The 26613-nt window shown below is 37.2% G+C and overlaps 1 protein-coding gene across 2 annotated transcripts in view; it reads right to left on the reverse strand.

Annotated features, from left to right (window-relative positions):
* LOC148662066 (MICOS complex subunit mic25a-like) overlaps positions 1-26613 on the reverse strand; it is a 147879-nt gene that overhangs the window by 17829 nt on the left and 103437 nt on the right. Inside the window, exon 7 of one of the 2 annotated variants that reach the window (XM_088636766.1) lies at positions 21197-21331. In XM_088636766.1, the coding sequence (XP_088492892.1) occupies positions 21197-21331 (135 nt within the window). Of the gene's footprint in view, positions 1-21195; positions 21332-26613 lie in introns of both variants that reach the window. The other variant, XM_088636767.1, reaches the window with a different exon arrangement.

A 26613-nucleotide genomic window follows, 5' to 3' on the forward strand; every position in this document is an offset into this window, starting at 1 on the left:
AAAGGTGACCTGGCCACAAAATGACATTACACTGAAAGAATTATGACAGATTAGTAGGACACATAGTAGATAGATTGTTTAAATCACTCTAATAACATAGAACAAAACAATTGGGGAACGCTATATCTGCTGTTTTTCATTCAAGCTAAGTTCTACATCTCTTGTTTCTCCATGCTTATTTTTATTTAACTTGTTTGTTAGGTCTGTCCTGAGTGCCAAAAAGATCCTACTTCAAGGGTACCGTTTACAACAACTTCAGAATTCAGACCTTTTCACTCTCTGCTCAACATGCTTCCATTATTTTTTTTACTAAACAGCTCTTACTAGTTGACCAATTTATGAAGAACAGAGAGGTGGGAATGTCACTGAATCAGACACACCCACAATTAGTGCTTGTTCCTACTACAGCAGTTCATTTGGTTACATTTCAGGCATCACAGCTGAACAAGGACAGTTCTGAAGCTCAGAAATTGTTACAGCGTTGGCACCAATTACAAATCCTAATTGACCTTTCAAGATCTGAAAGCAAATTTACAAAACTGTCTCAAACAGAATTTGTTTCCGATTAAAGATTTGACTGGAGCAAAAACCAGCACGCTCCCAGGACCAGGGCCGGGAACTAAACAATTATAATCATTAAGACAGATTAGCTTCAAAGTGCACTTTACAGGAAAATTACACTTAAAAACATGTTAAACACAGAGATATAGCTTACGTCAATACCTTAAATGTCATGTTTTGTCATTAAAAGGCTAGTACAGAATACACACTAAAGGGTTTCTAAACAATAAGGAAGCATTTGTTTTAACACAACTTTAGAGGTGATCTAAATCAATCTTCATGTCTAAATAAGTATCGGATTCATCAGTTACAAGCCCACAATGCTCATTTAAGTCCTTTTTCAACCCAATGAAAAACATCCAAATAGATATTTGGAATATATCCTTTTACTTGCTAAATAAAATATAGGTGAAATAAAAATAACACATGCCTTCTAGAACCTAATGAATCACTCACAGAAAATAATCGGCTTTCTTTTCATTGTTCTGCTAAGTCTGACAATGCAAAAACCCATAGAGCTGTTACGAGTTGTTTGTATCACCAAATGAATACTGAAGATTTTAGCATTTATCAGTTTGTTTCTTTCATATACAGTTCAGTTCTGTTTAGTGTTATGTCTTGCACTTGAACTGCTTCAGTCAAGGATGTAAAGGTGAAAATAAAAACATAAATGTCCAGTCCCAAAATTCAGAGTCCTTTAAATTTGAGGTCAGTGTCTCTTCATTAACTAATGAATATATCGATCATTTTTTATTAAGTGCGCTTTCAAGATCAACAGGAGCTTAAGGAACTTGACTATTGCAAAGTCAGTGCAGAGTTTTAAAATGGAATGAAGCAACCAGAAAGAAAAAAAAGACTGCATGACACCAAAATCAGGATTAAATTTCAAGCTAATCAGTACTTTGCGGGGAGAAAAGACAGAAATATGCAGAGATACTTTAAGGGAGCTTTAGTTTAAAAGCTACAGTGCGCATCTCTTAATGAATTACAATTTTGAACAGCCCTCACAAAGAGAGTACTAATTAGGCCATGAAATATCTGTAATGCATTTTAATGCCAGACAATAAAAAAGTCCTAAAATAGCAAAGAAGTGGAACTGTTTTACTTTCGTTGTGTTTTTGGAATATTTAATTAAGCAGTACTTGACATTCCAAATATTCTGCAGGTGTAAGGAAACATGCACGTACAATGGCAGTGGAGTTATCCTCTACTGACTCACTGCAAAAACATGATGACTGCTCTTCATCTTTTATCAATATTTCCCCCCTGAAACCTGTACAGTATATGGCTCACATTAAATCCAGAGTAATCCAACCAATATTTTTCAATGGCAAGTGTCATGGGGCATTACTGATTTAGCCTGGCACAAAGTCTCAAGCCAAAACATTGTGCCATCTGCTTTGATGTGGTTAAAACAGACATGAATGAAGCCTAGATCTATATTAGAATAAAAACAGATTTTTTTAACAAAACATTTACTTTTGACCCTCCTTTTCACTGTATCTGAGCTACCCCATGGCTGAGGGATACATAACATAAGGTCTGGAGAGTATACTCCAGTATATATATACACTGTATATATAAAAAATTCTAGTCTGCACTTGGCCAGGACCAAAGTGAATTGGAAATATTTCTTATCTGATGATTGGCAGGCAATTGGGTTTCACAGGCAACAGCCCCACTTCCAGGATGCAAGATATTCATGGCAAAGCAATCGAAAATAAGTCACCAGATGTTAGCTTAGAAAATATTGAAAGCTTTATGCGTGGACTACTTACTATTCTGTCCAGTGATGGATGGCATAAATACTGGCAGGTAAACACAGTATTTCCCATTTAGAAAGACTGCATTTTATACTTTTTGTATATTACATGTCTTATATACTCTTTGTTTTATGAGAGGAAAAATATACCTTAAAGCAGTTCTTTAAAAAGGCTTTTATGAGGGGGAATAGAAAAATGTCTTTCTTGCTTCCTATCTATCTGTATGCGCAGAAGCACAGTACTGAATACTCTCAGTTGTTTTTAAATGCTTTGTAAATGAGTTGTAAAATGCACAAAGCCGGGACAGAACTCAGCATGGCCTGTCAAAACTCATTGTTTCAAGTGGGTTTTGTCTTCTTATCCTCTGTATTACGTGTGATGCCATCTTTGAAGACAACCAAATATTCTCCAGTACACCACTGCTGTCTGACTCACTTGGAGCATGGGTGGTCACCTACTGTAGGTGACACAGCTGAGCTATCTCTTCCTCGTGGTATTGTCAGGCTGTTAAACAACAGCTTTATGTAACCCAGACACCCCTTAACAATGTGTAAATGACTGCATGGCTTCTTTGTACAAAAAGGTTACGCTGAAACTAGCAACAGGGGGATTATTTCAACAAAGAAGTTTTCTTTTACAAGGCGTGAATGGATGGTTATGCCCAAACCAGTCCGGGCCCTTAAAATGCTATAATGTGAAACCTTTATTGTTGATGCCTATGGTAAAGGAAGGCTAACACTAAGTGGACTGTAAAAACATCTGCTCACAAAAGCTGGGGGCACTAGATATGCTGGGGATGATAAAACATATTTAAATGTTTTTTAGGTAAAGCTTCATGCTTCTGAAATGAAGAGAAGATTCAGCTGTAGAATGCCTCCTGAAGTAGTCAAGTATCAGGCGTTTCAACTTATCATGTGCATTAACAATGTTTTTCTTTGTGCCTGTTATTTCACTGTTTTGTGAGTACTGTGCACCAGTATCTGGAATCTTGTCGGATCCTCATTGTTTTCATGATGCTTTCAGGGTAATCTCTGCATTTAGTCATTTAGATCCAACTATTAAATAACTTAAGGATGCTTAAAACTGCTGTCTTGAATACTGTATCTCACATTATGGTGCTACTTCAGTCTTTGTTCAATATCTCCATAGGTAGCAAAATACATTTTAAAAATCAAGCTCCTTCATTAAATTAGACAACTAGTATAGAAAGTCATGACGGTAACAGAAGACAAAGTGGGTATCTAATGCAAATTACATATGCCAGAAGAATAAGTTTTGTGGAAACATAAAATGTACTGCCTAATGCAGTTTTTTTACATGGCACGATGTGACTAATTACCTGACTATCAATGCAATTGTGCTAAAACATCTCAAGACCTACAATATATAAGTATAGCCAGCAATAGGTTCCTACAGTTTGATGTGTGGTGTATATGCTGACTCATGGTAAGGAAATCGCAAATTTATTTTGGTCATGGTTCATTTTCTCTATAAAAGAGCTATTAATTATAAAAACAGATGTTACTCTGTATCTTGCTCAACCTGCAGATTGTCAAATCTGCACATAACCTCTTTGGTTGATTAAATGAAGGAGATCTAGTCTGTGATGTAAGTTCTAGGCCCAGAAACACGTTGGTCCCTTCTTGCGCTGGAGAGCAATATTAGGACACAACATTTTTTTGTTATCTTATCTAAAGGCTCTTTCTCCATTCAATGTTTCCAATAACATTGCTGTAGTAAATATTCTATAGGTTCACATACACTCAGTACAACATTACAAATGAGTACCTGGTTCTTCAAAGGCTTTACTGGATAACCAAAAGCACTAAAATTAAAAAAATTCTAAGCTGAAAACTAAGTGCTGACATTAATGTTAAATTGTTGCCGACAATTTAAAATTTCTTTTATGGCACATTGTCTGGGCTCAAAGACCCCGTTATTATCTTCAACATAAGAGATGATTTTAGTTTCTATAAGAGCAGGGCTATTTGTGTAGTGCTTTGTAAACTGTAACTACCAGAGGCAGCAAGTGATTTGGAAGTCCTAACGGCCTTTTTTGTCCCCTCTGAAAGCCCTTTGAAATCTTTTGTTGATACGCCCAGGCTTGGCTGGCGATGAAACTGAAATTGTGACTGAAAATGCAGTGTCTTTATTTCAGGTTCAGTACCACTCAGAGTAACAATATAAGACCAAAAAGGGGGACACACACCTTTTGAATGATAAAACTACAAGGGGGGATGAAAGCTACATAAAGAAAGAAACCAATTTCAGCCGATCTAGTGTTATTATTTCCTACAAGTGCCATTCTGTGTACTCAAAAGAAATAAACCAAGCCAAACGTTGAGATTGTAGACCATTGTAACAACATTGGCCCACATCCCATTCCCCTTACATTAATCCAAAAACCTTTTTTCCCCAACTTGGTAAACACCAGGCCCTTTAACGAATATAGTTACATATGGAAATATCGTTAACGTAGACAAAAGCATACTCATTTTTTTATAAAACACTGCAAAGGAATGACTAGATTTCCCTTAGGTTCTACTGACTACACTCCCAATTATTTACAATATAACACCCTTAACTGATGTACTTTTCTGAGTAAAAGGGATTTAATGGAGTGCAGAGGCTGATAAAAAGGCAAGTGTCACTTTCACCTACTCAACCCAGAAGTGACAACGATCATTATACAGGGATTTATCACGGCTTCCAGAATTTCTTTCAAATCGGGAAGGATTCCCAACTGCACAATGTTATTGGGGTGGTTGCACAGAAATGTCTTTCAGTGAATAAGATGCAATCCACATTTTCAAATGAAAAGGATACAATACCTCACCAAAGTACTGTTTGTCTGGACAGTAATACAAATACTGTAATATGAAGCACTGATCTGAACCAGAAAACTACAAGAAAAAGCAAACCACAGTCCAATTTCCAGGTTTCATCACTATTGGACGAAATCCTACCTTTTACAAACTCCTGTAATGCCAGTCTGTATCAGCAGAAAAACTGCCAGAGGATGTACAGGGAGATCGAATTATACCTTTGAGGCACTTTTATGAGGAACTCATTTTGTGCATTCCAAGATGCACCATTAATTTCAAATTCCATAACTTTCTGGTAAGATAAGATAATACTGTCAAACATTTGTCATCTCTTTACTTTCCCATTATTGTTACATTTTGTTAAAGGGGGAATGTATTAGTACATTACAGGTTTTTTAAATGTCTAGTTTAAAATGTGCTTAGTATACTGTACTAAACAAACTGTAATTATATCAAAGAAAAACTAAGGATGTCAGTGGTATTGCTGAATCTGCCCTTCATGCTTACATTATCAATGGGAATACAAGAAGAGAATAAATTAAAACCCTCCTTTGGACTTTTTTTCCAGCTCAAAGAATGTCCTTGAGGAAAATTTCATCTGTAGCTGCTTGAAGTCTGTGAGTTGTTATGTATTGACTGAGTGAATCAGCTGAAAGTTGCAGAAGGGAGCTGGCACAGCATGAGGTTTTAAGAGATTTTGCCTTGGTCAATACCCTTATGCTTTATCAACATCAATGAGAGAGAGAGACTGATTTTTCCCCATTCAGTTTCTACATACACAGTTGTCTCTCAGACCAGGGCTAACACAAAGTCAGCCAGCTCAAGAAGAAGCTAGAAAGAACAAGGGGGAGGCTGTGGGTTAATCTTTTTCTTTGTATCATTCTTTCAGTCCTTTTGGAAGGGAATTTTCCTTAATAGCAGAGAAGTAGCCTGGCAAACTTCATTGACTGAGCTCTATACAAATAATCAATAATAATTTATCAACTCTGCAAAAGACACAATGCTGAATATATTGACTGCAAATCTTATGGCAGAAGAATTTATTGACAACATAATCAATATTCAACAAGGGTACTTATGCTGTTCATCTGCTTGTGAAGAGCAGACAGGGAGCACCAACTTTATTACCAAAAAAATGGAACAGAAGCCAATTATCTGGGCTAAAACAGTTTAATTTATTCTTAGTGTACACTCATCAGTGTACCAACAGAAAAACCAGTAACAAGTTATTTGCAGTTTAACCACAGATAATGCTAATGTATTATTTAAAAAATGAACTTGCTTGTTCTATATTAATATCTCTCCTTTTCCGTATTAGCATAAAACTCTGCTAGTTTGCACCGGTCAAAAGCAATAATCAGGGACTGTAGATGTGTTAATTTTTGTTAGAAGAAGGCACTACATTACAAAAAATGTAGCGCTGCCAGTACTGTGAATAGTCTTTGCTCTTAATTCTAACACTCCAATTATATTTCTAAAAGTTTCCCTTGTCCTCAAATGATAGGTCTCCTGATTTTTTTCATCTCTTCCTTGAGCTCTGCCCTTTTCTTATGTCTCTACACTGAGATGGGTGGTTGAATTTAATTGTCATGAATGCAAAAGGGGTAGCCTTTTCTCTCTTTTTTGGTAGCAATTTTGACGAATCTATTATGGAATTAGGTGTTTGGGGGGAAGCTGTAACAAAGGCTTAGAAGCTTCCTCAGGTTCTTGAAGCAAAAAATTGTAATCCGCTAAAGACCTTGGTTTGGCGAGCAGAGGAGCCCCAGCACGCCTCCTTTTCAGAAATGCATTTAATCTCAGAGGGCCAACCAGCCGCAGTATTTAAATAAATAATCCGCCGGCCGTAACAGAACAACGAACAAAAAGACAAGGTTTACAGATCCTATTAAATGTTGCTAGTGTACAGTCCAAAAGTGTCTACTAATTACATGTGAAAGACAAAGAAGCTTGCTTAAAAGAGCTCTCTGAATGATACATGTATTGCCAGACAAATACTGCACAGCAGGCAGTAATCATTTTCCTATTGGAAATTTAAGGAAAAAATATATGTTGTGAACATTACTGATTGTTACTTGCTTTGCATATATGATTGCAGTGATTAAGTTTCTATTACAAAATCCAGCAGACATACATACAGAGACTGCTATGGAAATCATACTGTGCTACTACACTTACATTCCTTCTATATGGTGCAGTGCAGGAAAAATGAATTTACTTGTATCAAAGATCCCAGTGCACCCCATGTTTAACCCCATGTTTCCTGTTTCCATTCAACTGTGTGCTTGTCCAATTTGGCCTATCTAAAGTTCCCCCTTAAATTCAATTGATGAAGCGGTTTCTTATTTGTTGTATAACAAGGCTGTTGGTACAGAATGGAGAACACGTGTCACCCAGGTCAGAGCTGCACTTATAGAGGAGGATGTCTGAGAAGTATCTCATTTCTTTTTGAGTTTCGCATTTGGGCCAACCTTGTTGTGAAAGGCGCTATATAAAAATAAATTGAATTGAACTGAATTTGTCTCCTTCATAGAATAAAACTCAGAAGCATAATGAATTGAAAAAAACAATCAATAACTACATAGCCTATGACTTCGGTTTTCTTAACAGAACATTTTATTAATATATGCTTCCAAGGGTAATGATGCTGACCAGGACTGGAAACCATCGTCTCTCATCTCAGCCAACCTTTCACATCAATCTTTCATTCTTCTGCACATTTACCAAGTTCCTTCTCTGCCGACAGCTGCCAGCGTCAGCGCTCGGAGTTCAGCTGTGTGCCCAGTGTGCAACTGGCCACAGGGTCTTGTGCGCGAGGGCTGTGACAGTGGACTGTGCTCACCCACAGGTCTGGGCTGCTGTGCCACTAGCATGGCACATGGCTTCTGGCACAGCAGTTCTGGTTCTCATCTGTTACTGTGCCGTTACCTTTTCATCTCTCAGCTGTAATGGCCTACTGCTCTCTGGTGTCTTCTTTGTTTGGCAGCCAGTTGGCAGCCTTTTGAGCACAAGGCCCATCCAGCAGCACAATGTTCACGGCGTTAGGCACTGGCTTTAATCCAAAGCTTTACTCCCCGACCTCCTACAGCAGTGGCTTGCAGAAAACTTGCCTTTTTTCTGCATTTGCTGTAGTTCTATTACGGTCATATATACAGTATAGAGTGTGCAAAATAAATCTTCATACCATACTGACACCAAGGATTAACTATGAGTTTCCATTTCCACCCCAGAAAAAGGACTGCTTATGATACAACAAAACATGATGTTTAACTGTAATCCTAAAAAAAACTGTATTAAGCACTAACCTCAATGCTGAGCAAAAAGTAACTGTCAATTTAATGACTATATTGTGGTAGTCGACAAACGAACAGTATCTGCAGCACCAACAGAAAAAAGTAAATGTGGAAGAGAGGAGAGATACTCAGCGCGGACAGTGAGGCCACCTTTTGGAGACTATATGTTAATCCCTGCATGAGGCAGACATTTACAGCAAAGGCAGAGGAACAAGTAAAGGTTAATTCTATGCTGAAAGGTAAAGAAAAAAGCACTATGTTTCAGCTGTGAAGCCTTCTTCAGGTGTGTTTAAGCTGTATCTTCAGCACATATATCTTTTAGAAATACAGTGAACAGCTGTGCTCCTCTGGTAAATATACGTACCTATGCTGGGCAGGATTTTTAATGCAGTGTGGTGCCCTGCTGCTTGTTAGTCCACAGAAGGCTGCGCTTTAATCCCTTACACATGCGGGAACACGATGAGTACTTACTTTGAATCCTCAGAGTATAAGAAATATTTTGAAGTGAAATAACATTTCACATTCTGTATGCACCTTGTTACCACTGTTTTTGGCCATGTAAAATTGAAATCAAAGATAGGAACTTTCCCTTTTTCAGATCAGACATAAAAGCTAAATAGTTAAGCCACTGGAGAAGCCAAAACATATTGTTTCCAGCGTAGCTATACAGTAGGTGTCATTACAATCCCAGAAGGCTGTAGTGTAGCCAAATGACTAAAGCTTAAAAATGTAAGCATAGTAAAAAGGTATTTTTTGTGGAAATAAAGTAAAGCACATTTTACTGTGGTGAAAGTAAAATGGATTTTTTTTTAAATACTGAACAGATGAATCAGTTTATTGGGAAATACTGAGTGAACAATCTTTTTTTTTTTAACTGGCAACATGAGGAAAATAATAATTTACTGTCTAAAAATCCTAATCTGAAATTATGTCACATTTTCTGTCCCTGACAAAAAGGCCATCCTCCGCATAGCTGATAACGAATAACCAGATGTCTGCGACAAGAAGAGATCGGAAATACCTGGCAAGTAAAGGACACACTTCAGTGTAGCTTAGAGCACAGCATGAATACCCTGCGTTTTTTGTGGTAAGATACACAATTGAACTATAAGCTGACTAACCTCAGAAAACACACTACTCAGGAATTCATAAGGGAGCATTGAGGCACCGATATAACAGAAGCTCTGGAAATGTCACCGTTTCCACACAGCCCAATGAAAAATGCCTGCAGCCAGCCTCAGAGGACCTGCTGTACCTTGTTACAGAAGTCAGCAGCCCCTCCAGAGTCAGCAGCCCTTCTCGATCTGAAGCTTTGCTTCCACATACCATTGGGCACAGGTTCAGCAAAAGCCTTTTAACTACACTATGTCTCTGCTGGTATTCGCACTCAATTAGGCCACAAGTAAAGCCTACTACTGCATATTTACACAAGAAAGGAAAACAGAGTATTTCTGATAAGATCATTGTACTACACCCATTTCACCAAAAACGTACTGTACCTACTGTATCCTAACTATCTAAACAATCACTAGGATGTCATTGGAGACTCTCTTTAATACAGGAACTTAAAGGCATAATAATATATTTCAGGAATGAGGTGATTGGGCCTATCATAGATTTTAATAGGGAACTTATCCCATAATTGCAACTAAATCATTTTCCATAGCATCACCGTACAGTTTGTTGTAGATACAGTACCTACAAATCTTTGCACCTCATAAATGCAGTCTTCCAGTTTCTGCAAGTATAACATGTCTTTGGGCCCTGAGATTTAAGTAAAGGGGGGAATAAACATTGGAAAACATTCAAAGGGGAAGAAGGGATTAGAAAACCACCGATCCAGTTGCTACAGGAAGGGAATAAAAACAAAAGAAGAAAAAAGTAGTTTCCTCAGCTACTTCCTGTAATGCAACCCTGGCTTACAATACCCCTTGTTCAAGACTGAAGAGGTTCAGATTTTAAACCTGTGAAAATAGACTGCGGTCTCATTGCATTCCCTTAGGATGAGGAAATAATGCTGTCACTCATCTCTTTAAACATTTCTGCAATTAAGCAGCCAGTATATTTGATGGTTTTCTTGTGGAGTTTAATTCCCACACCAAGACAATTTCATCTCAGGCGTTCCCAATATGTGACCTCCAAGCTGTGTCAATTTGCGACACACTGCTATACTTCTGTAATGTGGATTAATGCCCAGTGAGAGATTAACAGAGACCACCAAATTCATTCCCCTCATCATCTGTGCTATGGTTCACTTGCTTTTTGTGTCAGTTCTCATGATGGCATGTGAATCAACAGCCAAGGTAGTTTACCCACCTAAACCATGTTCTGTTTTATTCCTCAACCAGGCAATTCCCAGGAGTTCGATTTTTTTTTTAGGTTGCTCTTTGGTATTGCAGTGGCTTTCACAGCAATTAAGACAAACACATTGAATATCAATCTTTATTCAGTCAAACAGTAAAATCTTCAAATGGAGAATGGCTTTAAGCAGGACATAGAACAATCTTTTGATTATAAATATACTGTATAGCATAGGTTTTCTTGACTGTAATAGAAATAATGTGAAAAATAATAGCAAAAACCTGTGCTCCTTGGAATTCTAATTGTATTGAATGGTCCATTGCACCTGAATATTACACTATATGCATGGAAAGTGTATTGTCTCCTGCTTAATCCAACAATTAGATCTACGATTTTCTGTGCAATCAATATGCATTTGAAAGCAGGAAGACCTTGTTTACAGATCAACACAAAACAATACAAAAATCTTGATAATTGCCATTGTATTACAGAGTTGAAAAGCTCACTCTGTTGTACAGAAAGGATTTTTCATTTGATTTCTTCAGAGAGCAGACTCTCCATTCTATCTGTCCTGATCAATAGAAATAAACTAGTCTTTCAGACCAAGACTCACGTTGCAAATCTGACTCACTTGCCAGTAGTGCAAAAGCCACTGTTAGCTTCTTAGAAAATATTTCAAAGCGAGTAACTCAGGTTAATGAATCACAAAGACAGGTCATTTTACAATGGCTGTTTACAATATTTAACGAAAAAGCAAAAAGTTCAGGAAAACTCTAGAAAAGAAGTCTAAGATTATATGAATTTGATATAAATATACTTAAAAATGAAGTTTCAGACACTTGGTATATATACAACAAACCAAACTGCTTTACTTCTCAAAACTGATTTTTAAGTTTAATAACTGATTTAATCTGAAATAAGCACACTCAAAAACTGTGATTTTTCCCACAATGAAAACAACTAAAAGCTGGAAACACCAGGACTAGAATGGCAGGACTGGGATCTATTTGAGTTTTTACACACTATGGACTCATAAAAGAAAAACAATTAATTGAACTGAGGAGATCACAGTATGTGCAGAGACACTGGAATTGTGTCGTTGAGGCATCGGAGTTCAAACTCAGTACTCGGGAAAAGGACATCCTGAATTACTCAAAAATAAATGTCCCACAACTATAGATGCTGGTGATAAAACAGAACTGATCCTGAATTTAGGGCATTCATACAAAGCCACTTATATCTTTTCACAGGATCTCTACTTTACCTTCTCATTTTGTACACAATTTTAAATCTTTGTATTCTTATTTATATTACTGTACACAAGCAATAAAATGTCTTCCCCTGTCTGTCCAACCTTCACTTTGTAATCCAGATAAACTGTATGTAGCAGTTCTATTTGGTGTACTGTACTTTTAGCCTTTTTTATTTTTCTGTCAAAACCAGGTTTAGAACTGGTTGTAATCCAAAAAACATTTATATTTTTCACAACTCACGGACAAGCCTATTAATCTCCCATGATTCCCTATTATTTTCTCTTATTATTTTATGAGTGATATGCAGAGCTCAAATCCACAAGAAGCATTTCCACATGAAACGTCAAAGGGCTATATTCTTTCTATTCACAGCGCATGTTCATCATGGAGAGCACCCCTTGAAAACTCACAGAAAAAGGGAACTGAACTGATGCTACAGGAATTTTCTTAACTGCACTGGAATGCAACCAGGCTACTGTGGAGAACAACCCAGCTCTTCTCTGCAGCTGGGTAATGAAGCCCTCAGAGGCAACCAAAGAGATCTCAGCTTCCAATCCCATCTGAATTCTGACCTCTAAAACTGCCAGCGTTTCCTGACCTCACACTGGAATAGCAGTTTTATCCCTGAGCCAGTAGTGAACCTCTCACTGGCACTTCTTCTTGTTCTACACTGTGGTTTGGTTAAGTTGGAACCATATTTGTCAGCCCTGGTTTCCTTCAGCTTTCTGAATCAAGGAAAAATCAAAAGGAGTATTTTTATGGTTAAGTAAAGAAATTAGGATGATGATATAATTAATATTTCAATTTGTTATGTATACCTTCTAAATCAAAATGGTGTATATATATAAAAAATAAAAGATAAAAACAGAAAGTATATGCGGGTGCTCAATGTTTTCATGTCATATCAAGCTACACATACTGATAATTTCTGAGAACTGGAAAAAAATGATTTTAGAATTTTAACAAAAAACAAAGGATCAAACATGGATCACAAACAGCTGAGCCATAAGAAGTGGCTGGGCATCATTAGGCTTGGTAATAGCAAAAAAGGATTCCTAAGAAAGAACATCAATAGCAACATAAAAGTCTATTTTCATCAACCACAGCAGATATATGGCCTAAAATCTGTAAAATCTTTAATGTCTTTTATATAGTATAAATAAAGGTAATTACACACTGGCTGATACTGAACTAAACAAACAAGCTATTCACGTGGAAAGCTTCTTTTTATCATTTTTATCTCTATCTCTGTCTAAGTATCTGCTAAAACTGGTACAGTATATAGTGACTAAAATGTTTCATACATCTATCTGCCAGAGAAGCGACCAAAAAGATTTTTAACTCCCAAAGTTTATTTTGAGCTACTGTATTACTCTCGTTTTGTAAGTCTTCCCATTAGAGAGTAGCCGCAGTCCATATGGGAATGTGTGGTTTAGCAAAAAGCAATGGGAAAACCAACAGAAAAAAAATCACTGTTATACTGTTATACACTTCTCACACAAGGGAACAAGCACTTTTTTTTCTTAAATTCGAGCAACTGTAAAGGTGCGCTTTGCTACACACGAAGAAGCTGCCTGAATAGCTAAATTGCTAACTCCCCAGGGCTGTCATTTTTTCTTCTTAATGAGCAGCTTTAAAAAGGGTAAAAGCAGGGAAAAAAAAGTCTATCTGTGACCCCCTGGACAGGGGGGCATTACATTGACAGCTCCAGTCCTGGTATCAGGAGTCCAGGCATGCAGCCCAAATTAAGGCATTTAATAGCACCTGCATGTGCAGGAAATGGAGCAATCGGAAATCCCTAATGCCACGACTAGGAAGACTTTAATCAATGACACCACAGAAATTCAGAATCACCCAAGCAGAGTGCAGCTTTGATAGTTTCAGGCATGTATCCCAGGAAATGTCAGATCCCTTGTGTTTATTATGATAAAGTTAAAGTTGCGGTTCTCCCAGAGAACCCCCAGAGTTTCTCATTGGGAGTTTGGAAAATGAAGCTGCTCATTATATAATTTATTAAGTATTTTTTTAAAGCCGCACTCATCTTTGCTGAATGAAGTACGGCCTTAGACAGCTGAATATAACAAAATAATGAAGTTGCTGTGGTAACAAATACTCCTCTCATCTGAACTCCACTTTCATGGCTTTGCTCTGATAAGTTAGTGATATAAATTAAGAGGCAAGAGAAGACGTAGGTGCCAGTTATGAACCTTGTTAACAATTGCTGTTCCCTTTTGTGGAGCTGCCGTTCTGACAGCTTAACCTTTCTTTGCTGTTGCAAGTGTTTATCACTTCTCATTTGGTTCTAAAACCCAGATAAATCAAAGAGAATTTGACAATTCTGAGGTAAGCATTAATTTACAAGATAATTTTCTCTCTAAATATTTTTGGAGACCTTTTGAGGAACGAGTCTACAGTATATGAGTTTTTAAAGTTCAAGAAAACAAATTCCAACGGAATCACAGCTATTTATGTTTACTTTGTTGCCATTATCGTTTTGACAGCCCACCTTTGTTCTCTTCAAATTGTCTTTAGGATCCCTGAAATGACTTGCTTTTTAAAAATAATCACTTTGCCCTCCTTGCAAAGATCTTGTGTGAACATACAGTATTTAGCATAAAAATCCTGTAAGCTGGAATTTAGTCTGACACACTGAACACGCAAATGAGCTATCTTACGAGAACTATAACTACTTTTACAAATTTCATCTGTCTTAAATACAGTGTTTTGTCAATACATAATAACGTACTGAATTGTACCCCAAAAAAGAATTCTGTCATTTGCAATAGAACACTGTGACTGCATCTGGGATACAGCATATGGTAATGTTGTAATTAGTATATTACTAGCCGTAAACTGCTTTTGTGCAACTTGACTCTGAACCGTCGCTGGATTTTTTTTCATTCAGACTGAAGTGCTTGAACATTATTAACAATTAAACATCATTAGTGCATTTAGAGAAGAACACTTGTTATAGGAAATAGTTCAAAATGATAGCAACCAAATCAGCCTCACTTGGGTTTTTTTCCACTATAGTTCCATTGCCAGTACTGGATGCAATAGGAACACACCTCCCAGAGAAAGAAATCCCCTTAAATCTCCCCACCCCATATGAGAAAGGGACAATTTAGAGTAGCCAATCAAACAATCTGCACATCCTTGGGAGATGGGAGGAATCACCCAGTATACAGGCAAGTAACCCAGGTTGGAATCAAACCCAGGACCCTGGAACTGTGAGGCAGTAATGCTCACCTCCATGCTACCCACTAAAGTTTCCCTACAGCTTTCCTGAGAGTCAATGGATATCCTGAGCGGCTGCAACAAACATCAGTGCAAAATTCATACATGGAGCAAAGAGGATGGCATTACCTTCAATGTGTGTCTTACAACTGTCAACACTGACATTGTTAAAATTGAGGAAGCATGTGCAGGTGAGTGCTTCTAACTCCTTTTCCAGCCATCTTAAGCCAGCTATTGTTAAAGAAAAAAGACATCTTGAGAATAAGCTTCTTTCAAACACTGAAAGATTAACATACAGTAAAGTAATGCAGCACATGTAACAGGAGTGACATTAATTATATTACACTACTTTTCATATTATCAGAAGATTACAGTATATCTGTTTGCATACATGTTGTTTGCAGACACAAGGAGCATGTTTGTTAACACTGTTCCCATTGTAGAACCCTGAACAGAAATGTAGTGTCTTTATCAAGAGGAGCATTAATGACCTCGTCATAATAGCATGTATAAACCTGTGAAATATCATACCACTGCGATCGATATATGTAGAATTTCATCTCATCGCTGAGAAGGAATTGTACATGGGCCTGCACATGGCTTTTTGGATTTCCAAGCTGAGGAATGCTATTTTTACAATTTAATAAATCTGAAAATCTTCAGATGGGCTTGTTAGCTGGGGACTGGTAAAATTTCATTGTGCGGCCACTGGAGCAGATCGAAGCTAATGCACTCAGTAATTTGACAAACTGTGTCCTGATGGACGGCAACGTGGACCTTAATAACAGGGGAGGGAAGGGAGAAAGAATACAAATTCCAAGGCAGATGGAAGAGATGTAATCAGAAATGACAGAAACAGACCAGATGGAGGACAGTTTCGGGAGCTGAAGGATGAGCTAAAAAAGATAATACCCTGGGATATGGCATGGACCTGGACCCTAAGGAATTGAACCGACATTTCCGTTAACTAAAAAATAAAATAAAAAATATCAAAAGCTGTATTTAACAAGGTATGTCAGTAACGGGACTACTAACTGACAAAGACATAAATAAAAGAACACAGAAGTCAGCACCAGGAACATGTGGTTTGTACCAGTCTACAGCAGCTCTATGTGGAAGAGAATGGTATGTCATTGCTACTGTCTACATTAAGCATATTGACAACCTTAAGTACTCGAAACACGGAAAACCAAAGGTGTTGAAAGTGCTGGCAATGAATAAATATTCATTTTGTCCTCATAATGTAATCTTACAAAAGAGCAAGAAAAACGGAGAAGAAATAAAGCACTTTTTCAGTTTTTTCCCCATTCTGTGATGAAGCACTCCTTAATACATCTAGTCATCCGCTGTACTTCTATTAACTCTTTCAGATTTGGAGTTGTGTGCATCTTTTTCATCCATGCTGACAATTGCACAAAATCCAAACAGTCAAATCACTTATATAAATAGATATAAATGAAAATGATGCATGTAGAAAGAGCAATGCGAATATGCAGTCTGGAAGGAATGAATAATACAAACTGGGCTCCATCAGTTATGCACCTATATCAAGTTTAATATGCCAGAACGATTATATTTAAATGTAAAGAAGAGTCATTACTTGTCATGCACATTTCCTAAGATTACAACATTTCATCTACGACCCTGAAGCACTTTGAGCAAACTGCTGCATTCTGCAACTCTCTGCAAGAATCTGTGCCATAAAGAACCATATGTGAAATATGATACTGTCCAAGGGCATTTTCATTGCTCACTTGACACCCTAGCGACCAATAGTTAGTGGCACCTTAGTGACCAATAGTTAAACAGATTTAATAGCCCTGTCCTCAAGCTTCTGCCACGGGCTTCCTAAGCATACAACTAAGTGACAGGAGCTGCTCTCACTGCTTTGCCACAGACAGAGTTAAAATCGTGGGCTACATCTGTCGTACTATTATACACCGGGCTCTTCAATGTGAAGTACTGTATCATTCCTATTGGAAGAGCAGTATTCAACACGCAACAGGATGCAATGCACCCAAGCATCTATTCACGCACAAATGCCTCTGCTGATCCGAAGGAGAAAAAAAAACATAAGCCAGGAACAAAAGGATCTTTGCAGGCCTAAAACTAACGGTTCAGCTAATTTGGTCAATTTCTCACATAACAAATGCAATTAAACATAAGCTGCTAAAGAACCAATGTAGAAGACAAAAACAGGCTTATGAGAGAATTCAGAAACGATTTCTATCAGTTGAGAAGCCTGCACAATTTATTCCGCTACAGTCTTGTCTTGTTTGTTTGTTGGCGCCCTTCACATAGTAGGGATCATCAAATCTTACTGCTGAGAGCAAGGACACCTGGAGTGAGAGACAGACCTGCAGTGAATGCAGGTGCACACACAGCTGCTTCCCACAGAAAGCCTGTTCTCAGTCTAGCAACGTGACCAGGATTTCCTCGCCACTGCTGAAACCCTTCCATTTCTCTCTGGCATTGTACCCATAGTAGCCCTGGGCAGAGCTGTTAACTCTTTGTTTTTAAGCAACTATGTTTCTATTTAGAAAATAGCATTAAACAACGCATGTACAGCACATATGCAAAATATTAAAAATTCTTGAGAAGCTAAATAAAATGGGTAACAGAATGGCCAACAGGTAGCCTCGGTCCTGGAAGGCAGACTATTAAAATGGTCAAGTAAGAGCTGGTTTCCTACAGTTTAGGAACATTCCTCCAGTGAGCCCAATTAATTGTAATGATGAGACAGGTGCAGCAGCCTGTTAATTAAAACAGAAAATTATTTTTTGACTATATCAAATAGACATTAAGCAGGTACAACACATCCCATTAAAGAGAGGGAAACATCAGAACAGAACCTTTTTAATTAAGTGCAGGATGTTTTCGTTTTTTAGATTTTTCAGTTTTGCTTTCACTGTTAAGTGGAATTTACAATGTGCAAAATCATAAGAAGAAAGTTTTTATACAAGAATCTGACTGAAACAAATTGTGCTCCATGCTGCATACCAAACAGATTCTAATTCAGGGATTATTTGAGAAATCTGTGTTAAGAAACTCAAACGCAGCATTTCTTCAATAAAAAACAATCAATTAAAAGGAAAGACTTACAGTATATACAATAATAACATATTGAATCTCTTCAAAAACTAAAGTATAAAGATAGGATCTACTTGATGTTAATGTGATAAGCGATTCAGAACATATAAAATATAATATATATAGTTTACATATATTATTTGACCTCTGCGATTCAGGCCGAGGAGTAGTCTGTGAATCAGTGGATTGACATGCATTCCAGTGGTTCTGTAACATAAGGATGAATCAACTGTTCAGTTACTGTGGTGTTTTGTGGGGGAAACTATAATAAGTCTTATTATGTATTATGGACATGTTTACACTGTAATCTTTCCAATGGACTTCTGAGAGTAAGCAATGTTACCTACTGTACATGAGACTGCATGTCTTTTGGTACTGAATGCTTGTCACCTGCTTCAGCTGTATGCATCAGTTACTTGTGGGTATGCCTGAAAAGGTGAACTGAACCCAGGCTCTAATAAACTCTACATTAGATCTCAGAGAGACTTCAGGGGATTCTCTGATCTTCTCCCCAAATATTTTCCAGTTATTCAACTCCTGGAAACAGCACCTTTCCTATGAGTGCTTTCAAAGTGAAAGGGGCATTAAAAGCTTTGAATTCTAAACTTGCACTTTGCTGACCAGTTCTACTGCACTCTTGCGTCTAGATAATCAGACACGCTGTCTTAACCACTGCATTTCATCTTTCGGTGCCTGAACAGTGGAAGCTAAAAACATCTATCACAATCAAAGTCAGAGTGTCTCACTCTTTAAATTACTTCAGAATCCCACTGAGCAGAGACACAGATCAGGCAATATCTACTCATTACCAAGGCAAGACAGCACTGACTCCAGCTCACAGATACTGAATGACATCTCTAAATATTAGATTGAAGCCTTTGTACTCCTATACAGAGATAGCTATATTTTGAAGGAATATGACTATCAAAAATGATACTGAGTTATTTTAATAAGTAATTTTTTAAACATAACTCATAGTTTTGTACAGTAAACCAAAACAAAAAAAGAAACAGCCTTTCTTTGTCCTGTAATCAGGATGTCTGGCAATGCACAGTGCTTCATTGGAGAGCTTTTAATAAAAAATATCAATGTTAACGTAATTAAAGTTCCCCTGACATTACCGAAAGATTCTTAGAAGTTTAGTTTCTTTTGGGTTTGGCTTCTTTGCTTCTTGTCCGAGTCTTATGAGCAAACTTCATGAATCACCTTGCAAAGCAATGATCTCAGAACATTACCAGAATAGGCAAAACAATTCTAAATCCATATGTGTAAGAAACAGCCATGTCTATGGACTGCCAGTTGGCAAGGAATTAAAAACTGAAGATTTGACCTTATATTTCACAAGTCTCTGGTTCTAAACTGGGCTGGAACTGCGCTGGTCTTCCATTCATTAAAATTGTCCCACTGTTTGAATTATAGATTTGCCTCACAACGTGAAGCAGATAGATTGACAATGTACATTTCGGAACACTTGCATGCAATACATTGTATTACATAATAATTCTTGATATCCCTTAAGTATAAAATTAAATTAAGTAATCAATATCAGTATAATATCAAATTAAGCAATTTATTACTAAATTAAACACCTATGAAGGTGCTCCAAATCATCTGCATGAAAAAGGACTTCAAGATCAAATGTATACATTCACAACTGTAAAAGCTGCTTATAAGCTGCTTACAAGTCAGACAAATGATTGGTGAAAGGTCAGCCTGAGTAATTAAGTTGACCTTTAAGTAGAATATACTTACTGAAGGTGCAATATTAAGAGTAAATCATCTTAAATAATCTTTCATCTTAAGGGAGTCTTGGGGCTTCTTTTGGTCTCATCAGGTACAGAGGCATAATAGACTTGATACTCTCATACATATGAGCAAAATGCTCCTTACTCCACAAATATGTTTCAGCTACAAGTGATATTTAAATTACAAGTGGGTGGATGGTTATTGGCTCATCATGTTATGCTCACACACTTCTTGTGTAACTTATACGGAAATGTCAGCACCAACGTCATCCAAAAACATGTTAATACAGCCTAGCCTCTGATCTCTGTCCCCTGCTTTTATTATAGTTCAATTAATATACAAGAATGAACAACCATTTAAAGTAGTTCAATGAAAAGAGATGTAAATACGGATGCAAAATTCTCCCTCAAAACTACCACTTTTAACATGGCGCCAGGCAGGAGAAATTCTAGAGTGCATCTTGTATGCAGTTTTGGCTTTGAATTGTATACTCCTTTACACTATGTACTTCAAATAGCCCTAGGGTTGATGAACCCTATACATAATATGAATTTAAACTTAACTTTACTGTTACCATGTAGGCCACAACAAAAAATATTGTTCAGTACAATTTTTCACACACAAATTAAAAACATGTAAAGATTATAACGTTTTACACATGTGTACTCAGCCCATAAGGATGACTTTGGACAGGTAAAGATGAAAGCTCTGGCTATAACACTGTACCCCTAACCTAATGCATTACAAAAATGTAAGCAAAAATGAATTAAGCTTTAAGGAATATCAACTACTGTGTAAAGAAAAAAAATTCTGAGTTCTTGTTGAGAACCAGTGTACAACAGACCTCCTGTTACAAACAGGGCTTATACTTGGTTTCTTTATGTCTCCTGTAATGCAAAACCATAAAGTAGAAACTAAGTGATAAACAACTTGGAGCAGAAAACAATAAATCACTGCTACTGAAACGTCATTCTTCAGTGTTACTAGAAGTTTCCCCGTGTCAGAAAAAAAAAAACTTACCCAATACTGGACTGTTGTACAAAGCTTTGAAAAAGCCCTACATACCTTCAGAAATTTTCTCATTGCAAACACCCTGGATTGCACAGGATTTAAGGGGAATTTTCCTCACCTTTTTTGCAGCATTGATGCACTGCATGTACTCCTTGGCCAGGTCAGAGCAATTCAGCGTTTGCTCCTTATTCTCTCGATAGCACCGCAGGATCTCCGACTGCAGGTTACTGCACAGAGGCTCCACCCTCCTCTTCCTGCAAGGGCACAGAACCAGTCACTTAAATTAAGAGGAAAAAAAGGTGGTTTCTCAAGAAAGCTTCTAAATATCCTCCTTAGGGACGACTTTGATAGAGAACTTTCGTTGTTTTCAAAAGCTGGTGTCGTTCTACAACAAAGAGGAATAGATTTTTAGTTTATCTATCAAAGGTTATTTAACAGTGTCAAACAAAGAAAACACAACGCTTTATGCTCTGCATACTAGGAAAATAATTTTAAATAACAGATATGGAGGTGACAAAGCCCAAGATGTTTAATACAACTCATGATGCAGAAATACAACGACCATACTGCAAAACACTTGTAATATACTGCAGTGTGATGATACAACATAGCTTTCCGGTAGTCCGTAAGCAGTGGCAGTAACTGTAGGGTCTGCTGTCCAGGTGGAGAGGCAGTGAGAGTGTACAGTGCTGATGATTATATGTAGCTGCTCTCACTGAGCTGGGCAAGTAAGGAGAAAGTGCAGATATAGGAGATCAAAGTGTGAGTGGAAAGCAAGACTAGCTGGCTGACAGGGAATGATAGCAGAGGGCTAGAGGAGACAGAGGGAAAGACAAGAGACTGGAAGTAGCGGGCAAGCGAAACAGTGAAGAGAGTGGTGAACTGGAACGAGGAATCATGGGAGAGCAGCAAGCAAAGGCTTTCATCAGACATATGTCGTATGAAAGGAATGAAAATATCTCAAATCAAAGCATTGCTTTTTTATTGAGAAGTGCCTCAGAAGAATAAACCTGAAAGTTTAGATTCATAGGACAAAATCTAAAATAATGTCAAGCAAAAAAAAAAAGAAAATCTGGGAACGCCATTTGAAAAATATATTAATTAATATTTTAGGCACACTGTCAGTAGCTCTAGTCATTAGGGGTTAGTAGGGCACAGCCCCACCTGAAGTAAAGGGAGAGAAGAGGAAATAAAATGTACTACATGCTGTCGGTATCTTATTTTATATTTTGTAAATAATGTTCAGAAAAATGTAAATGTCAGTACTGGAAGTATACAAACGTTTACCCTTTAACAACATTAATGCAGGTAAAAAACCAGGAAGATAGTATTGACAGTGGTAGCTAGTACCAAACAATGGCGTTGTGGGTACCTGCCGGATTGCTCCACAAATCTCAGTCCTTTCCCTCTCCTGTACCTTGCCATGGGAGAAATGCACATTACAAGCTCTCTGAGGGGTCCATGTTTCTTGATCTCTATTTATCAATCTGTCACAGTTTTTCTTTTCTATTTTTATCCTAATTTACTGTGTTATGCATTATTTTAACAAAGAAATTGCAGTAACAAAACTGGACCTTCTGTTGAAAGTTCGTGTCATCTTCTGTGAGGTAGCAAGTTAACCAGTGTTCCTTCATTAACTTTCTAAAATATTTTTTTTGTTAGGAAGTATCTCTTCCTTGATATTTAACACAAAGTTGGAGGATAAACATTAATAGTCCGATAGTCCTCTAATCCTGTGATTATCTAAATAAGAAAAGAAAAACCCTAAATGTTTAATAGCAAGTGATTTATGAAGAAAACTAAGCAACTTTATTGTTTTCCAGATCTTAATTAGGTAGAGAAACTGAGATACTGACAAAATCAGACTACAAAGATTTAAGACTGTGAAAGATTGGCAAAACACTTAGGCAATCTCCATCAAACTGGAATTACTGATAACAGTAAACTTAGGCAATCTCCATCAAACTGGAATTACTGAGAACAGTAAACATCACCCCTCAGATAACGGGCAATTTTTGTTCAAACAATAAACCCACCTAACAGCAAGTGCTATTATATTTATAATACCATTATTAGATAAAATACAACTTGCATGCTGCCATCTGTTTGCTGTGTGATAAGATACACAAACTACATTTTGTTTCTTTGATTGGACATCCTGTACATTACCTTGGATTTATAAAAATGTCAACTATCAGTACTATTACTACTATATTAATAATAAAAATGTAAAAAGCAAGCACCACGGCAATATTTTTAAACCAGTGTTAGCAATGCACACATTGATGTATTTACATACAGCACATGGCATATACTGTACAGTATGTCCATCTTTGCCTAAAATGTGTGCAGCCAGGTCTAGTGCAAGTGATCACTCCTATCCTGGAGTCGTTGTACTGGCTTCCTGTCAGGTTTCATATCGACTTCCAAATCCGTATGCTCACCTATAAGGCTCTACATGGCTCGGTACCTCAGTACCTGTCTGAGCAAGTATCATCCTACTCCCCACCTTGCAACCTTCACTGTTCTAAATCTGCTCTCCTATCTGTCCCTCAAGCCCAGCTACACTCTATGGGTGACAAGGCCTTCTCCTGTTATGCCCCAAAGTTCTGGAACTCTGTCCCCCAAGGATATCAGAGAGTCACCTTCTCTAAACACCTTCAAATCTAGAATAAGAACCTTCCTCTTCAGAGGTGCCTTTACTTGGTTCTTGGTTAATTGGATCTGTTATTTACCCTTTTGCTCCTACTGTATTCGGTACCACCATCTACTGTCTCCTCTCATTGAGTATTCTCATTGTGCATACCTTTTTAATTTTTTTTTATTGTTGTTGTCGTTCTGTAAAGTGCTTTGAGAAGCCACCTTTAACAGTGCTACATAAAATAAAGTTTATTATTATTAAAATACACCTAGCCTTAAAATAACACACTTATCAAGAGAGATACAACATATTTTTCTGGTCCTATTTTTCTTTTCAATATTGCTGAAAATATCAGAAACTAAAGATGGGTATTTACTACTGTATGTAGTGAATGACAGAAAGAAAAATTTCACATCTAAGGAGCAGAATGCTAAACAGTTGGCAATCTGCTTCTTAAGTCTGAGAAATATTAAACTCAGAAATGCTTTTTAACTGATGTTTTTTGAAACCATCTTTATATAATTCCTGGAGATTCAACACTAATGTGTTAATTAAAATGTAATTGTAAAAGTGCTGTGACACTATATTGTATACCAGCACTTTAGACAGCTTATATATAGCCCTCTCAGATAATGCAAAATGACAATTACCCCAATTATCATTTTGGGCATTCTAAACATAGCCTGGAGTCAAGTCTTTATTTACCTGACTACAGGCACAATATATTCCCCAGTGAGATGGATGATCACCATCACACACAGCAATGATTGACATCCTGGTTGGATTTCTCACAGATGTTTACAGATTAAAAACTGTGCAAAAATGATCAGAGCTGTGGGTGTGATTAAGCAGGACACTTATTACAGGATATTTGTGAAATATGGCCCTCACATTAACTTTGACATATACTGCTGTGTAGGAAGCATTAGACTTTTTGCATTATTTGTCATTTAAATATTTTTCCTTCTTCAAGAAGAAACATAATCCTATGGAACTATTTCGCCATTTGGTTTTAATTTAACTGTTAATCCTGATAGGTCTATATTTTTTACAGATGTGCAAAGAGGAAGAAATGACAAAGAACACCTTACAATGAGTCAATTCAATTTCATAGGGAATTTGATAGTTGGGAATTCTATTGCAAAGTATGTGCAATTGCCCATCCCATCCCAAAGCAGAGCTTTTATTTCGCCATTCAGTGCTATTATTTATGTACTGTAACTTGCGAGAAATATTTTCTGTCCCTTGAACAAATGCATAAATAAACGGAATGTGCAGATTATTTTTCAAAAATAATGAAAGGTTTTCCTATTGGGATAATGTGGGGTGCGGAGAACCATGAGTTCCTACATATCCATTCCAGACTGTACTGAGTTCTATGTGCAGAGTTGCCATCTAAAATTCATATCAGTGCTGCTTGAACGCTTGGAGAGGGGACTGATGCAAAAGAAGAAGAGTATATTATCAGGCATTGCAGTGTTACCTTAACATTTATCCTTCTATAGAGCTCTAGGAAAAGATGTACCTTCTGCAACAGTTTCCTAAAAGGGAGACTACTTTAGTAACAGCAGCATAAGCATAAGTGTACTGAATCATATGGAAATAGCTGTGTTGGGCAGATCTATGCAAGCTACAAACCCAAGGGAACTTCTGCAAAAGAGTTCTGTTATACACAAGGCTGCCAAGCCTGGCCAATGCACTGAACGGGGTAATGCTGTCACCTAGTGTACAGTAACTAAGAGACCGTTGCGCTGTAGTAGAGCATTGTAGATTACCTATAGAGAATATTTCTAGCAGAATACTTACAAAAAGCAGTAAATGTATACTTTCTGTATCTGTCCTTAAAACGGAGACAACCTCTTGTTGTTATTCTTTGATATGCTTCATTTTTCAGTGTCACTGTGACAAAGAAAACTGGATTGAATTAAGCTAAGCTAAAGACAGGACATGAACCTACAGTAACTGTTTTACACTATAATTGCAAATATCTAGAAAACGTGCTAACTAAGCATTGAAACATATTTATACAAGATGTCATTATGCATGAATGGTGGTCTCTGTAATGAATCTTGTCAGGAAACGATACACACAAAGCAGAATGCCATACAAGATGCAATAGAAATGAGCACAGCTCAAAGAAGACACTGTACAAAAAAGCAATATGCTACCAACATTGCAAGAACCAGGTAATTAAAAGCTGGCTCTTGATGATAACGTTGGAGTGGGGTTCAATGTGCTGAATTATTAGGGGAAATCTGTTCAATACAACTGGCTGAAGAAAAGAGGCAGTATCACATTAAATTCTATAAATAATGTCACTGTAATTACTTAAACCTGTTGCTTGGTTACGTATTATCTATACTGATGCACAAAGATAACTCAACACTCAGGCTTAATGGGTTTAATCAAAGATTGTGAATACACATATCAAACAAAATCATAGAAAATGTGACCACAAATACAGGTAAAAAAAAATCATGATATGCCCTCTGTATGAAAAGCCGAGAAGAAAACATGACTAAGTTAGGACTTAGGTAGAACCTCCCTGTGCTTTAACACACTAAAGCACAGACAGGATCAGCTTCTGGACAGACTGCAGAACGTTTGCCTTCTGTTGGCACTTGCAGGTTAGTCCAACAGATTTTATATTGCACAGGTCAGGAAAAAATCATGGCAAGAACTCAGCACTGCTTTCTTGAAGTTGTGTCACTGTAATCGCAGCAGTACTATGTAGACTTGCATTGTCCTTCAGGAAAATAGAAATTTTGGTCTGGCTTTCAGGAAATGGTTAAATCTTTGACTCCAAATTTATAAACCAGTACATAAAAGTGCTATACTGCTGAGTAGAACTTTGCCTTCAATCTGCACCAAAATATTCTTGTGATAAAGGAGATT

This window comes from Lepisosteus platostomus, chromosome 6 (genome assembly GCF_059453375.1).
Source record: "Lepisosteus platostomus isolate fLepPlt1 chromosome 6, fLepPlt1.hap1, whole genome shotgun sequence".
Lineage (NCBI taxonomy): Eukaryota > Metazoa > Chordata > Actinopteri > Semionotiformes > Lepisosteidae > Lepisosteus > Lepisosteus platostomus.